This window comes from Antechinus flavipes, chromosome 2 (assembly GCF_016432865.1).
Source record: "Antechinus flavipes isolate AdamAnt ecotype Samford, QLD, Australia chromosome 2, AdamAnt_v2, whole genome shotgun sequence".
Taxonomy (NCBI): Eukaryota; Metazoa; Chordata; class Mammalia; order Dasyuromorphia; family Dasyuridae; genus Antechinus; species Antechinus flavipes.
The window spans coordinates 451,037,626-451,054,854 of NC_067399.1; the positions used below are offsets into that span (position 1 = coordinate 451,037,626).

A 17,229-nucleotide genomic window follows, 5' to 3' on the forward strand; every position below is an offset into this window, starting at 1 on the left:
GTAATATTCCATAATATTTATATACCACAATTTATTCAGCCATTCTCCAACTGATGGGCATCCATTCAGTTTCCTGTTTCTTGACACTATGAAAAGGGCTGCCACAAACATTTTTGCATATGTGAGTCCCTTTCCCTCCTTTAAGATCTCTTTAGGATATAAGCCCAGTAGAAATACTACTCAATTAAAGGGTATACACACTTTGATAACTTTTTGAATATAGTGCTCATCATTTCTTATAGAACAATAATATTCCATAACATTCATATACCATAACTTATTTAACTGAATAGCCAACTGATGGGCATCCACTCAGTTTCCAGTTCTTTGCCACTACAAAAATTTTGTGGGTCCTTTTCCCTCTTTCTCTCTTTGAGATACAGACCCAGTAGAGACACTACTGGATCAAAGGATATGTACAATTTTATAGCCCTTTGAACATAGTTCTAAATAATTCTCCAGAATGGTTGGATCAGTTTATAACTCCAGCAAAAATATATTAGTGTCCCAGTTTTCCCACAACCCTCCAACATTTATCATTTTCTTTTCCTGTCATCTTAGCCAGTGTGAGAGGTATGAATGTGAGAGGTACTTCAGAGTTGTCTTAATTTGCATTTCTCTAATCACTAGTGATTTAGAACATTTTTTAATATGACTAGAAATAGCTTCAATTTCTTAGAATGAAAATTTTGTTCATATCCTTTGACCATTTATCAACAATTGCAAAGTGTCAGGGTGTTCTTCTTTGGTGGAATTAAAAGGGTACCTTGCTATTAGCTGAATTTTATAAAGACAGTTTGCTACCTTAGAGATACTCTGGACAGAATGGCAATTTATAGGAAAGCTATAGAGGAAGAACTTAGCTCTTACTCAGGAATTGATATCTTTTTTCCCCTTTCAGTGTATGGAGAGATTTCTCTTTTCCTCTTCACTTTTCCTTTGGATCTGGAATTTTATAGCAAAGCCTCTTGCTCAATAGGCGAAATTATATTCATTAAGGAGCAGGTCCAGGGAGTCAAAAGAATTATTAAAAGCAGCTTTGAGGAGTAGGGTCCCTGCAACTAAGAAGAGAGGCTATTATAAGCTTTAGGAGAGTCTGGAAATCAGCAGTTCAAGCCCAATGTATCCAGCTAAGTTACTTACCCAACAGAGAGGCTGGACTCAGAGGGAAGTAGTGTAAGGATATCTAAAACAGAAAGGAGAACTGCAAATAAAATAAGGGAAAATTGACAAATTAATTAGATGTGAAATCAGAATTTGGCATTAGGAAAATAGGTGTGTGCTGCTATTAGGATAAATATGAAAGTTAAGATGAGAAGCAAATTTTGGGCAAAGAAGATAATTTTGATTTTATACACATGTGGAGTGAGAAGTACTGGGAGGATTTCAAAATATAGCTATCAATCATTTGAAAATTTTAGTGTGATGCTTATGAGAAGGATTATGGCTAGACATAGATTTGATATTCATGTTCAAGGGGCAGCTAGGAGATGCAATGAATAGAGCACCAATCCTGTATTGGTCTGATGTTACAGAATGCAAGAGAGGAGAAAAAGTATCCCAAAAGGAAGTGAGTGGCCAATAGTGTCAAATGATGGTTCAAAGAAAGGTTTGAAGAAGGTGAGTATTGAAGAAATGATAATCAGGCTGATTCAGAAAAGCTTGGAAAGGTTTACATTAATTGATGCTAAGTAACATGAATAGATTCAAGAGAACATTGTACCGAGAAACAAGATTATGTAATGATTTATTGGGATGGACTTGGTTTTTCTCAACACTGAGGTAATTCAAGCCAATTCTAATAGATTTGAGATGAAAAATGCCATCTGCATCCAGAAAGAGAACTATGGAGACTGAATGTGGCTCACAGCAGAGTATTTTCACCCTTTTGTTGTTATTTGTTTGCTTGTTTTTTTCTCTTATGGGTTTTTCCCTTTTGATTTGATTTTTCTTGTACAGCATTACGAATATGGAAATATGTTTAGAAGAATTGCACCTGTTTAACATTTATTGGATTGCTATTTTGGGGATGGGGAGGAGAAAGGGAGAAAATTTTGTAAGAGAAGGTCTTGCAAAGGTGAATGCTGAAAACTATCTCAGCATGTAGTGGGAAAAATAAAATACTATTGGAAAAAAAAAAATGAAAACAGCCAAAAAAAGAAAGAGAAGATTGACTTTGATGACATAGTTTTGGCAGCTTTGGAGAGAGTAATTTCAATAGTACTGGGATTTAAAGCCATGTGGCAAAGAATTGAAGAAAGAGGGACTAATGAAGAAATGGAAGCAGTGAGTAAGGAGGAGGAAACTGGTATTGAAGTGAATACCAAGGTAAAGTGAAGGATTTTTAGCATAGAGGAGATCTGAACTTATTGTAGTAAGTAAAGTAGGAGGGAAATAATTCAATAATTGTTCTTTCATCACCAGTCTTTCCCTTTCTAATCTTTCCTATATACAGATGTCTCATGAATTGTCCTAAAACATTGCTTTGATCACGTAACTACCCTGTTTTGAAACTTTTCATTGCTTTCTGTTATCTTAGAGCAGCATTTCTCAAAGCTTTTGATCTCAGGTTTCCTTTATACTCTTAAAAATTACCAAGGGGGACTCCTATCCCTTCTTCTCCCTCAGAGCTTTAATTTATATGTATTATATTGATTAGTCTTTACTCCATTAGAAATTAAAATATTCTATTATGAATGTAGTTTTGAACTCACTGACACCTGAGAGAGTCTTGGTGACCCCTCTTCCCCCCAAGGATCACACTTAGAGAATTACCATCCTACAGGATTAAGTTCAAACTCCTTTCTTTCCTCCCTACACCTCTGTGACATTGTTGTGTCCTAGTTCTTCTACCTCTTTTCCAACCATTCCTTCTTGGTCTCCTTTGCTTCTTTATTTCCCATTCTCTTAGAGTGAGTGTCTCCCATAGCTTTTTCTAGGGTTGTCTTCCTTCTCTAGACTCCATTTTTTTGTTTGACCTCATCCAGTTTCATTTGTAGAATCATCATCTATTTCTTGTGCACATGACTTCCAGAGTTATACACTTTGCCTAAATATTTCCTTCTGACATGTGATTTTGTAGCACTCTAGAAAAGTTCAGATAGATGTACCTCAAACTTTAACATGTCTGAAATAGAAGTGATTATTTTTCTCTCCAAGCCCCTCCCACTTGAAAATTTCTCTTTCTCTCTCTCTCTCTCTCTTTTTTTTTTTTTTAATTTTTATTTAATAATTACTTTATATTGACAGAATCCATGCCAGGGTAATTTTTTTTACAACATTATCCTTTGCACTCGTTTTTCTGTTCCGATTTTTCCCCTCCCTCCCTCCACCCGCTCCCCTAGATGGCAAGCAGTCCTATATATGTTGGATATGTTGCAGTATATCCTAGATACAATATATGTTTGCAGAACCGAACAGTTCTCTTGTTGCATAGGGAGAATTGGATTCAGAAGGTATAAATAACCCGGGAAGAAAAACAAAAATGCAGATAGTTCACATTCGTTTCCCAGTGTTCTTTCTTTGGGTGTAGCTACTTCTGTCCGTCATTTATCAATTGAAACTCAGTTAGGTCTCTTTGTCAAAAAAATCCACTTCCATCAAAATATGTCCTCATACAATATCGTTGTCGAAGTGTATAATGATCTCCTGGTTCTCCTCATTTCACTTAGCATCAGTTCATGTAAGTCTCGCCAGTCCTCTCTGTATTCATCCTGCTGGTCATTTCTTATAGAACAATAATATTCCATAACATAATATTATTGCTCTGTAAGGAATGACCAGCAGGATGAATACAGAGAGGCTTGGAGAGACCTACATGGAAAACAAGTATAAAGGATTCATCTGGGAGAATTGGGGAAGGTTTCATAAAAGAAGTGGCCCAATTATTGAACCTAGAAGAGAAACAGGGGTTCTAAGAAGCTTATGTAGATATTAATATGAGGTATCCCCCAGATCATCTGTTTAATACGTGTTTATTGAATCCTTGAAACTCTGGAGCTTTTTTCTTTTTTCCCCCATCCCCACCTTCCATCCCTCCTTTCTTTGGAAATTTTTCACAATAGCCCTCACATTGGCATCTCTTTTCCCTTGTTGCACCAAACAAAAGCACCTAGATTGATCTTAGGAACAATATTTACTAACTTTCTAACAAATTTAAGAAAAGTAAATCTTTCCTCTTCCCTTAGCTTTCCTTTGGATCCTCATACTGGTACTGGCACTTCTAATTAAAACTTCTCTGTCTTTAAAATACAAGATTCTGAGGTTTTTTAGTAATGGCTCATATTAGCACTCGTTTATGTTAACTCATTTCCCATAGTCTAATAAGATTGGTGGGACAAGTAATACTGGTCCTGTATATGAAAACTGAAGCTCCAATTGGTTAAATTACCTGGGCCCAAGATCATCTAGCAAGTTAATATCAGAGCTGGAACTCAACCCAGCTGTCTTGATTCCTAGGCCAGGGTTCTATAGCATCCTGTAAAACTATTTAAGAAGGAAGGAAACAAGAATATATCTTCTCTATGCCAGACACTGTCCTGAGTGCTCTACAAATATTATCTTACTTGATCCTTGTAACACTTTGGGAACTATGCTATTAGTATCCCCATTTTATAGTTGAGGCATGCAGAGTTGTTGAATAACTTGCCCACATCATATATTGCTAAAGCTTGTGGCTTGATTTGAACTCGGGTCTTCCTAATTCCAGGCCCAGTACTCTTTCTACTGCATCATCTACCTGCTTCTAAGATTGAGAACTATCTATGTTTAGAGTAATAAAATCTTAATTCTTCCTCCCTAGTGGGATTCAGTGATTTATAACTCTCTCTGCTTATATAGGAGCTTAAGATAATATAATACTTTTAAACTGGAAGAGACCTGAAGAGTTCTTTCCTCATTTTACAAATGAGAAAACTGAGGTTCACATTCATCTATTTCCTCTCTTCTCTCCCCTCCCCCTTTCTTTCTTTCTTTTTTCTCTTTCTTTCCCTCCTTCCCTCTCTGCCTCCTTTCTTCCTTCCTTCCTTCCTTCCCTTCCTCCTCTCTTCCTTCCTTCCCTTCCTCTCTCTTTCTCCTTCCCTTCCATCTTCCCTCCTTCTCTCCATCCCTCTCTTCCTCCTTCCTTCCTTCCCACCTTCTTTTTTTCCTTCCTCCCTCCCTTCCTCTCTCCTTTCCTTCCTTCCTTCTTCCCTTCCTTCCCTCTCTCCTTCCCTCCCTCTCTGTTTCTCTCTCTTTTAGGATTAAGTGACTTGCCCAGAGACACACAATTACAAGTAAGTATCAAGTGCCTGAGGTCACATTTGAACTCAGACCCTCCTGACACCAGGACTGGTGTTCTTCCCACTGAATCCCCTAGCTGCCTCTTCTTTTATGTTTTAATCAATTCAGTCATCTATTACTGTGAACATTGTACTAGGCTTACTATCTTCTTGAGTACCTCTGCTTTGAAAATAGATCTGGACAGATTAAGTTTTACAAAAAATAAAAGTCCCAAGGTCTAGGTTGATCCCTGAGATTTTTCATGATGGCTCAGTAGAGATAGACAGAAAATTAGAAAGAAAACTGCCTGTTACACATTCTTACTTTTTGACCCTGGGCAAGTCACTACCTTCTCAGTACTCTAAGACCAGGCCTCTTTTTTTTAAATAGTTTTTTAAAAACTTTATTTTAATAATAGATTTTTGTTTTCAAAATACATATAAAGATAGTTTTCAACATTCATCCTTGCAAAACTTTGCGTTTCAAATTTTTCTCCTTTCTTTCCCTCACCCTCTTCCCCTAGACAGCAAGTAATCCAATATAGGTTAACATGGCAGTTCTTCCATATATATTTCCACATTTATCATGCTATACAAGAAAAATTAGATTAAAAAGGAAAAGAATGAGAAAGAAAAAAGAAAAGCAAGTAAACAGCAAGAAAAAAATTGAAAATACTATATTGTGATCCACATTCAGTTTCCATAGTCCTCTTTCTGGATGCAAATGGCTCTCTCCATCACAAGTCTGTTAGAATTGGCCTGAATCATAGTTTTTTTTTCCCCCAAATACATAAGCAAAGATAGTTTTCATCATTCATTTTTGTAAAGCTTTGTTTTTTTTCTGAATTTTTCTCCCTTTCCCTCCCCCCTTCCCAAAATAGCAACCAGTCCAGTTTAGGGTAAATATGTGCATTTCTTCTAAATGTATTTTCTTATTCCTCATGCTGTGCCAGAAAAATCAGATCAAAAGGGGAGAGAAAAAATGAGAAAGGAAAAAACCAACAAGCAAACAATAATAACCAAAAAAAAAGTGAAAATATTGTACTTTGATCTATATTCATAGACCAGGGTTTCTTAAACTTTTTCTACTTGTGACTCTGTTTTTCTCAAGAAATTTTGTGTAACCCTGCATATATGGGTATATAAAATAGTGATACAAATCAAACAATTATTGAAAATCATAATTTGACAATTCTCACCTTCAGTTACCAGACTCCATGTGAAGTTGTGAACCTCAGTTTAAAAAAGCTGGGCTCTTGACAACTCTCCAAGTTCCCGATTAGGGACTGATGCATTGGGTAGAAAGCATTTTCCAAACCTGGGAATTTTCTTCATCATTGAAATCCCATGTTTAGCCTTTGTGTTTATTTGAAGGTATATATGACAAAATCCCCCCCCACTAGCTCCATGAGGGCAGAAATTTTCTTTGTATACCTATATATATAGCTTTCAGCACAGTACTGAACACACAATGGATGCTCAGTTAAGTTTTGTTCAAAGATATGATGAATGAAGGATAGAAAGCATAGAAGGCTCAAGAATTTAGTGTAGAACTTAACTACTTGCCTACCCTTTAACTTTCTGCTACTGTATCTCTTACCCTTTTTAGAGGGAACCCAGAAACTCCTTCCCACTTAAACCTTTAGGCTCACTTTCCCTCTCCAGTGATAGTGGGCTACTTCTACGAAGCAGCTACTCCAATGAATTCTTAAAACATTAGGGACTTATCTTTGCATGTATTTTGAAAATAAAAAGCTATCACTAAAAAAAAAAAAAAAAAAAAAGACCTCTGGGTCTTTCTAAAAATCTTGTAGCTATACCCTTAGGTCTTTGCGCCCTTGACATTGCTCTGTTGCTAAATAACATGTCCTGTCTTCTTGATTTAAAGTATGAACTTCTTGGGAGCCAAGATTGTATTATTTTTCTCCTTGTGATCTTTAGAACTTACTTAGCATGGTCCTTTCCTCATAGTACCCAATAATTTCATTTTAATAAACGCACTGCAAAAGCAAATTTGAGTAATTAAGAAAAATTATTTGAGCTTTTCAGAGTAGCCTCATTGAAGCTAATGTCTTAGAGTTTAGATGAGATTGTTGGCTGACTTTTTTGAGCCTTTCCAGGCTGGCAAAAGCACACAATACTTCCTGGTATTTCGGCTTTCTCCACTTTAGACTTCCTTGTCCTGTCAGATTTGTGAGATGAAAGATTTCCTCTCTTTGTTTAAATGGTTTCTGTTAAGGTGTTTGTGGCATAGACATGTCGAGTGTTGGGGAAGTAAGGTGAGGAGGCAGTTAGGGGCCTTTAAGAGCTTTTATCTTTACTTTTGTTCTTTAATTGTCTTCTCGAGGTTTAAGAAGAAGCCAGTGGTAAATTCACCAGGCATTTATTTATGACTTTTTACTGTCAAATTTTGGTTGAAAACTTGGTCTCCAAAGACTAGGGAAGGTATGAACATTTATAAGTACTTTGTTTCTTAGCACCACTTCAGAGCGACTTGGAGTCTTTTGTCCTAACTTCAGAACTAAGCTTGAAAACTCAGCAGGGGCTGGTCCACAGTGTTTCAAAGGAATGGCTTGGCTGGGTCAGGTAGAAAGAAACTTGAGAATTGAAACTGCTGTTAGCCAGAGGGTTGATAGCTTAGCCACAAATTTGGTTCCCATGGTATCCAGCTGATACCTTTAAACAAGTAGAATCTACAAAGAAAGTTATAATATTTCTTATAAGTTGATTAGAAACTCAGTATAACCTATAAAATGTTGTCTTGTAAAATCTCCTCTCTTGTCTTCTCCTGTAAACCATTTTGCTTTGAATTTTATTAGATGTGATTTCTTCTCCTCCTATTCTTTTTTAATCTATTCATAACAGGCATCCTTCAAGGACCCAAGCAGATTCCTGCCTTTTCTAGAAAACCTTCCTGAGGACCCATGTTACTCCTTTCTCATGCTCCCTTTACACTTCAAGGTCTTTATTCAATGCCCTTATTTGGGAGAGAGGAAAACTGACATCTAGAGAAGAGTAATAATGTGCCAAGCCAGATTCAGAACATTGGTTCACACAGAGCACTCTTTCCTTCAAAGTTGGTACCCATACCAGGGCTCTTGTCTTCATTCCCTTGTTGATTATTGTAGAAACCTCTTGATGATCCAATTTAGGACTCTTTATGTCATTTTACGGTTGTAGCTGCTCAGGTCTTTTATGCAGTGGGCTTATAATGCATTCTTGCTCCTTTGTTTCTTTGGGCAAATTACTTTCTTTCTCTGAGATTTAGTTTCCTTCTTTGTAAAATAAGGGGTTGGACCAAATGATTTTTTTTTGTCCTTTCAGTGGTGAAATCCTGAGATTTTAGGATTTTGTATTCTCTAGTACTTGGTAGTACAGTGTGTTGCACATTGCTTAATATATATCCATTTAATCAAATTGTCTTGTGAATTCTTGCCTGTTTCCTTTCTCCATTTTAGATTTTAAGTCCTATCTGAGTCTAAGTCTTGCATTTCTTTGGTTTCCCTGCACAGCCCAGGACACTCATTAAACCTGCAAAGGCTGACTGCTCTCAGGTTTAAAATGAGTTTATCTTTCTGCTTCCTAGGTGCCTTGAAGAAGAATATGACTGCTGAGCAGGTCAGAGCAGATTTCATTACTCTGGGTAGGTCCTTTATTTGCCTCTGCTAAATATTAAGTGATTGGTGCCTTTTATTATGCTAATCCTCATTCTTTTCTCCCTCAGGGCTCAGTGAAGAGAAAGCCACTTATTTTTCTGAGAAGGTATCTCAATTCCTTTTAATCAGGATTAATTAAGATTTCTTGTTTTATTTCCTATACTCCAGTGCATCTGTGATCTCATTCATGTGGGTATTCATGTTTTACTTCATAAAAGGAAAAATACTGATTTGGAGAAAACAGTCAACCACAGATAACTTCTGTTGGCTTAATGGTTTTTGTTGGATAGCATAGTCATAGAAAAGAGGACTTGGGAAAGGCTTCCTGGCAGGATACGCACAACAGTTAAGAAGGCTTATATTCAAGCCCCATATCTGATAAAAAAGACTGGCCATGTGACCCCTGGCAAGTCATTTGTCCCTTTGTCTCTCCTGTGCTCTATCTTTAAATCTCTAAGAATATGTGTTGTGGAGCAGGTGCCTAGTCTCCCCACTTGAGTAGAGGAATTGGGTATTCCTTATTGCTCTTCTGAGCAAGAAAAGAAAAAAAGTACTGGGCTTTAAGTCAGGAGACCTGTTTTAAGACCCAAATTCTGACCTCTGGATCTACTAAAAGGGAGTTAATAATACTTGCACTTTTCATTAGGATTGTTAAGACAGAGCTTTTTAGTGCTATATAACTGTGAGCTTTTATTATCACTATATAAATGGGGTGATACTTTCATTGCGTCTGTTTTTTATCCTGTTGGGCTGAATTTAAACATTTCAGAATTAAGAAATGGTATTTCACTATTTTTATACCAACCACCATTGCTATGTTGAAAAGAAAGAAGATATTTAAATTCCTCCCTCTTCCTTTTTTGGATAGGGCATGTAGGCCTTCTTCTTATGTCTTACTGCTTAAAACTGAATCTCTTATTGGTGGGAGGGTATTGGGAAATGTGGGAAATGGTAGAGAAAAGAAAGATTTTTCTCTTCACGTGATTTTTTTTTTAATTTGTTTTTATTCTGGCAGTGGAAACAGAAATCTCCCACACTTGCACGATGGGCAATAGGACAGACATTGATGATCAACCAGCTTATAGATATGGAATGGAAATTTGGAGGTAACTAGCTTGAGCCAGGTTTGAAATTAATGGGGGGTGGGATTAAGGGAGGTGTGTAGATAAATTCCTTTGGAAGAAAGCGAACTTCAAATGGGGAAGATGTTGCCTTCTCATGGAAGGGTGCTTATATTAATTCATTGGGGACTGTACTGCGTAAACTCAGACATGATTTCTAATTTTAGCTTCTAGGTGCTAGTAATCTCCATTTCCACCTGGGGAATCTTCTAATTTTGCTGTCTTTGCTTGGCCCTAATGATCCATTAGATGATCTGTTGAATCTGGATCTTCCGAGTAACTCTTGGTCAGTAGCTTGCTTATTGCCTTTCCCATGGCAAGCCAATGTGGCATCATTATATAAGGAACAGAAGGCTTGATTTGTAGTCAGCAGTACTTGGAGTCACATTCTGATGTTTAAAGTGTCCTTGATGGCAATAGAAAAGTCCCTCCATCTATCTGAGTTTTTTTCTCATCTGTAAAATGAAATGGCACATAGAAGAACACCTGAATCCTAAAACTGTTGTCTAAAAGCTGCTCAATAGGATGTTTGTATAAATAGAGCTTCTCAGACACTCCCAAATCCTTTAGCAGTATCTCTCAATACATTTTGTTCTCTTGATTTTCCCTTTTCTGTCACAGTGACATCAGGGAGCAGTGAACTACAGAAAGTGGGGAGTATTTTTTTACAAGTAAGTCTTTCTTCTCTGTCCCTCCCCCTCAAAAAAAAAAGTCCTTTTGGAAATGTGCATGCTTTTGTCATTTAATCTCTTAAAATAACAGTAGTTAGGATTAAACCTGCATTTTATTTCCTGAGAACATCCATAGAAACAGATACAGGGAGTCCCCAAAGTCTTAACTGCTTAGCAAATTTAAGCTTCAGTAGCTTAAAACTGCACTAATACTTATGGGACTCCCCTAAATCCCTGACTTGTTATTAGAATAAAGGGCTTCATCACAGGCAGGCATCAAGCACAGGACCCTTGACAACCCCTTGTCAAGAAGTAGTGTAAGGACTGGGCTTTGATGAGAAGTTGGGTTGGATAAGATGACCTTTGAGCTCTCTTTAAACTCTTCAACTCTGGGATTCTTTGGGGGACTAGAGGAAGGAGGTGACTGATGAATGTTTCCTGTTTAATGGAACCCAATTGTCTTTTGTAAAACATTTGGTTACCAGATACTGGGATACATTTAGGAAGCTTAACTTTGGGAGGAATCAGATTGCTCATAAGAAACTATGAAATTAAAAGCTGACAGCTTTGGATTTTGTTTCTTTTTCTCTGTCAGTTGAAATTGGTGGTTAAAAAAGGAAACCAGACTGAAAATGTATATATAGGTGAGTCCTATCTCCCTTTTCCTATTACATAATAGAAGCATTTCTTCCCTGTGACTTCTCTGTGGCCATATTTAGGCTTTTCTTCATTTGTGGAGGTCTTATGAAAGGACTAATGCAAAACAGAAGTGGTAGTCAGGAGGTTGGGGCTCAAGAATTGCTGCTATCATCAATAAGCTTTGACAAGCCATCTCTCTATTCAGAGCCTTAGTTTTCCTTCTGTGAAGTAAGAGTATTTGGTTGCATGAGAATTTCCATTTATAATAATATTGATAATAATAGCTTACACTTATTATGTGCCAGGCACTATGTGAAACATTTTACAAATATTTCTTTTGATTTTCACAACAACCCTGGGAGATACTATTATTCCCATTTTATAGTTGAGGGGAAGTGAGACAAACAAGTTAAGTGGTGCCAAGAGTCACATAGTAATTGTCTGGGGCTAAATTTGAACTTGGGTCTTCCTGACTCTAGGCTCAGAGTCCACTACACCACCCTTGGCAACCTTTCTGTATGGGAGTCTCCAACAGGGAAGACTATGGAAGCAGGAACTCTTGTCATTGTCTTCCTTTTATTTATTTTTTATTTTTTTATTTTTAAATAACTTTTTATTGACAGAACCCATGCCAGGGTAATTTTTTGCAACATTATCCCTTGCACTCACTTCTGTTCCGATTTTTCCCCTCTCTCCCTCTACCCCCTCCCCCAGATGGCAAGCAGTCCTATACATATTGAATAGGTTACAGTATATTCTAGATACAATATATGTATGCAGAACCAAACAGTTCTTTTGTTGCACAGGGAGAATTGGATTCAGAAGGTAAAAATAAGCCAGGAAGAAAAACAAAAATGCAAGCAGTTTATATTCATTTCCCAGTGTTCTTTCTTTGGGTGTAGCTGCTTCTGTCCATTTTTGATCAATTGAAACTGAATTAGATCTCTTTATCGAAGAGATCCACTTCCATCAGAATACATCCTCATACAGTATCGTTGTTGAGGTATAATGATCTTCTGGTTCTGCTTATTTCACTTAGCATTAGTTCATGTAAGTCTCTCCAGTCCTCTCTGTATTCATACTGCTGGTCATTTCTTACAGAACAATAATATTCCATAACGTTCATATACCACAATTTACTCAACCATTCTCCAATGGATGGGCATCCATTCATTTTCCAGCTTCTAGCCACTACAAACAGGGCTGCCACAAACATTTTGGCACATACAGGTCCCTTTCCCTTCTTTAGTATCTCTTTGGGGTGTAAGCCCAGTAGAAACACTGCTGGATCAAAGAGTTTGCATAGCTTGATAACTTTTTGAGCATAGTTCCAAATTGCTCTCCAGAATGGCTGGATGTGTTCACAATTCCACCAACAATCTATCAGTGTCTCTGTTTTCCCACATCCCTTCCAACATTCCGCATTATCTTTCCCTGTCATTCTAGCCAATCTGAATTGTCTTCCTTTTAGAAAAAGTATCCTGCATATAATGGTGTTGAATAATAATAATAATAATAGCTAAATTAATCTACTTATTCAGTGCCATACCAATCAAACTGCCAAGAAATTATAGAGCTAGAAAAAATTGTTAAGAGAATTCATCTGGAAGAACAAAAGGTCAAGAATTTCAAGGAAATTAATGGAAAAAAATGCAAAGGGAGATGACCTAGCTGTACCAGACTTAAAATTAAATTATAAAGTAGCAGAAATCAAAACCATTTGATACTGGCTAAGCAATAGAGTATTGTATCAGTGAAGTAGATTAGGTTCACAAGATGCAATAGTCAGTGATGATTGTAATCTATGTTTGGGTTTGGATAAATCCCAAAACAAAGGCTTTTGGAATAAGAACTCACCATTTGATCAAAAATACTGAGAAAACTGGAAAATAGTAAGGCAGAAACTAGGCATTGAGCAACACCTAACATTCTATATAAAGATAAGGTCAAAATGGGCTCATGATTTAGACATAAAGGGTGATACTATAAGCAAATTAGGACTATAAGGGAGAGTCTTTCTCAGATCTGTGGAGAAGGAAGGAATTTATGGTCAAAGAAGAACTAGAGAACATTATGAAATGCAAAGTGGAGAGTTTTGATTATATTAAATTAAAAAGGTTTTATACAAAGAAAACCAGTGAAGCCAAGATTAGAAGGGAAACAGAAAGCTGGGAAAAATTTTTTTACACCCAGAGTTTCTGATAAAGGTGTCATCTCTAAAATATATAATTGAGTCCAATTTATAAGAATACAAGCTATTCTCCAATTAATAAATGACCAAAAGATATGAAGGTAATTTTTATATGAAGAAATTAAATCCATTTTTAGTCATATAAAAAAATACTTTAAATCACTATTGATTAGAGAAATGTAGATTAAGACAGTTCTGAAGTACCACCTCTCAAATTGGCTAAAATGACAGGAAAAGATTATGATAAATGTTGGAGGGGATATAGGAAAACTGGGACACTAATACATTTTTGGTGGAACTCCAATCATTCTGGAAAGCAATATGGAACTATGCACAAAGGACTTATAAAACTATGCAAACCATTTGATCTAGCAGTGTCTCTACTGGGTCTGTATCCCAAAGAAAACATAAAAAAGAAAAAAATTGTAGCAGCCTTTATTATAGTGTGAAAGAACTGGAAAATAGAGTAGATGCCAATCAATTGGAGAATGGTTAAATAAGTTATGGTATATGAATTAATGAAATGTTATTTCTCTATAAGAAATGACTAGCAGACTGATTTCAGAAAAGCCTGTAAAGACTTGCATGAACTGATGATGACTAGAGTATAATCAAGAGACCATTGAATAGTAACAACAAGTAACAGCACACAGTTGTTAACAACATAATATCAACAAGATTATGTAATGATCAATTTTGATGGACGTGGTTCTTTTCAACAGTGAGGTATAATTCAAGGCAATTCCAATAGATTTGTGATGGAATGGGACATCTACATCCAGAGGGAGAACGGTGGAGACTGAATATAGATCAAAGCAGAGTTTTCTTCTTTTTGTTATTATTTTTCTTTTTTGAGTTTTTTTTTATCCCTTTTGATCTGATTTTTCTTTTGCAGAACAATAAATGTGGAAATATGTTTAGAAGAATTGCACATGTTTAACTTATATTGGATTGCTGTCTAGAGGAAGGGAAGGAGAGGAGGGAGGGAGAAAAATTAGGAGGACAAGGTTTTACAAAGATGAATGTTGAAAACTATCTTTGGAAAAGTAAAAAGGTATTTTAAAAAATAGGAAAGAAAACATTCAGAACACCATTAAAGACAATCCTGTGGAAATGCCACTTTTTCACTTTTATATGATTTTGACCTTTCTTCCCCCATCCCTTTTTTTTTTTGTCATTTCAGTATTTATAGGTTCACTAGAAGTGAAAATTAAAAAAAAAAAAAAAGCTGCTTATGAAAAATAATCCTTTGAGGAGTCTATAAAAATTGGAAACATTTATCTGACACTTAGTTTTCTTTCTCTAGAGTTAACCCTGCCTCAATTCTATAACTTCCTGAGTGAGATGGAACGTGTCCGAGCCAGCATGGAGTGTTTCTGCTGAAGATGAAGGAAGAAGGCTCAGAGGGATAAATTGTTTATCCTTGTGGCCTGTTCTGTAACAGCTCGAGGGCTGTGAGTGTCTTAAAGGTTCACAGTTCTGTATGTACTAGGAAGGCCAATAGAATTATCACATAAATTCATGATTCATGAAAGAACCACTCATCACATAGGCCATGTCTCCAATATTTAAACCATTGAGAGAGGGAAAAAGTAAGCCTATTGGTGACACTCCTCCTTTCCTTCCCTCTAGAACTTCCATTTCTCAAATTTCCAAGATCAGCAGTCTAATTACAGAACAGAGTTAACCTGAAATTAGGCAGGGGAGGATCTCGCTGCTAGCATCCTGAGAGCCAGAATCTGAAACAAAAAAATGATGCATTTACCATGTATAGTGGGGATTCTCTCATTTGAGACCCTATTTTAAAAACCATATATCTATACGTAAATCCAAGAGCTCCTCTTTCAAAGATTTCTGTTCTTTTCAGGCCTTGACCCAGTCTCTTCTTTGGCATCTGCCCATCTGAGCCTCCTTAAGTCTTTTCCCCAGGCTGAGTGGCCACTGAACAGAATTCTGCCTTTTCTAAGTGTTTAATAAAAGGTTTAAAGAAGAGGCCTTGATCCTCTTGTGTATGTGTCCTGGATTAAAGACCCTTCTATTTTCTAACAATTTAGAGAGACAAGAAGATTAAAGTTTGGGTTGGAACTGAACGTGTGTGTGGATGAGACAGAAGGAAGTCATTGTACTCTTACAGGCTAGGAGCAGGACCAAGGCAGAAGTGCTTTCAGGTTATAGCTTGAGGAAAAGAGGATCATTGATTTGGAACTTCTTTCAAGTCTTTGGAGGCCATCTGTCTAACATTCTCCTTTTATAGATGAGGAAACTGAGACCCAGAGACTTGCCTACCTCACACAAGTGGCAGAGCTAGACTTTAAACTTAGGTCTTTCTACTCCAAATCTATCATTCTATACCATGTTGCTTTTTCCACAAGAAGAAGTTGCATATATTTTGCTGTTGACTTGAGACTTTAGTATCCAGCCTAGTATTTCATTTTTCACTAATTTCTGATTAGAACATTAAGAACTTGAAGGGGTCTTGGACTGCAGCATGTCCAGGTAAGGGGGTGAACTTTCCAAATCATTTTATCCAGTGTTTCTTAATCTGGAATTCATGAACTTAAATTTTTTTTTATATAACTATTGTACTATGCTTCATTTCCTTTGGAATTCTGTATACCTTACACATTTTAAAACATGCTGAGAAGGGTTTCGTGGTTCAAAAAAGGTTGAGGATCTCTGATCTAATATGACTCACAGTGGATTAGACAATCTTTTTTTTTGTTCTTTATTTTATAAGGAAATATACATATTGGTTGATACTGGTCAAATTCATTGTAATGTTTTTTACTTTAAAGAAAGTGTCTAATCCACCATCTTCCCCCATTTTACAGGTAAGGAAACAGATCCGGGGAGAAAATTGCCCTGTGAAAGTATGCACAGTGAATTAGGGGCTAACCCAAATCTAGATCTTCCAGTACTACCCATTGTTTTTTTGCTGCCTAGAGTCACTGTTTATGTTGCTTATCTCTAGAGGTTTCACTCTTCATGTGACATGTTGAGATTCAAAGTCCAATCGGGAATTGCATTTTTCATTTTTGGAGATTTTAGTGTATCTACTGTTGGCTAAACAAAGGCTTAAAGAGACTTATGGACTAAGGCTACTTCTACATCAAAGGCCTATTACAATCCAGCCCAAGAATAAATTAAGTATGGATGAATTAGAAGTACATGAACTCAACTTTCCAATAAATACACATGGGCTTCAACATGGAAAAAGGACGTACTCGGCCAAAGGCATTGTAGGTTTCCCTTTATTCTGCACTTTGCCATCATTGAGTTACTTAGGTATTTTAGGTCAGTGTTACAATTTTTGCTCTGTCATTCATCTAACTCCTTATGGTGTTCTTGCTTAAATGTGAATTTTCCTGAGTTTCCAAGTGGCGACTTTTTTTTTTTTAACTTTGTTCTGGATTTTCAGGGAGAAAACTAAATGTGATATTAAATGTTTTCTCATTTCCCTTTCTTAGCTTCATTTTCTTCAACTGTTAAATTAAATTTGGATTACATGAACTCTTCCAACTCCAAAATTCATGGTTTTCAGGCCTCTTCCAATCCAGATTCTGTTTTTTTTTTTAAAGCCCATTCCAGTTCAAATTCTTTTTAAACCGTTCTTCTAGCACTCTGTGTCCTAAGGTTTTTTCTATCTCTGACATTCCATGTTTTATGGCTCCTTCCTACTCTATTTTCTGAAAT

The 17,229-nt window shown here is 36.5% G+C and overlaps 1 protein-coding gene across 2 annotated transcripts in view; it reads left to right on the forward strand.

Moving 5' to 3' along the window:
* Nucleotides 1-16,304, forward strand: part of COMMD7 (COMM domain containing 7) — a 32,129-nt gene extending 15,825 nt beyond the window's left edge. For both annotated transcript variants that reach the window (XM_051979442.1, XM_051979443.1), the window contains exons 4-9: nucleotides 8,845-8,901; nucleotides 8,983-9,020; nucleotides 9,930-10,020; nucleotides 10,657-10,706; nucleotides 11,302-11,350; nucleotides 14,843-16,304. In XM_051979442.1, coding sequence (XP_051835402.1) covers nucleotides 8,845-8,901; nucleotides 8,983-9,020; nucleotides 9,930-10,020; nucleotides 10,657-10,706; nucleotides 11,302-11,350; nucleotides 14,843-14,919 — 362 coding nt within the window. In that variant the 3' untranslated portion in view covers nucleotides 14,920-16,304. The remainder of the gene's footprint in view (nucleotides 1-8,844; nucleotides 8,902-8,982; nucleotides 9,021-9,929; nucleotides 10,021-10,656; nucleotides 10,707-11,301; nucleotides 11,351-14,842) is intronic.
* Nucleotides 16,305-17,229: the final 925 nt, after the last annotated feature.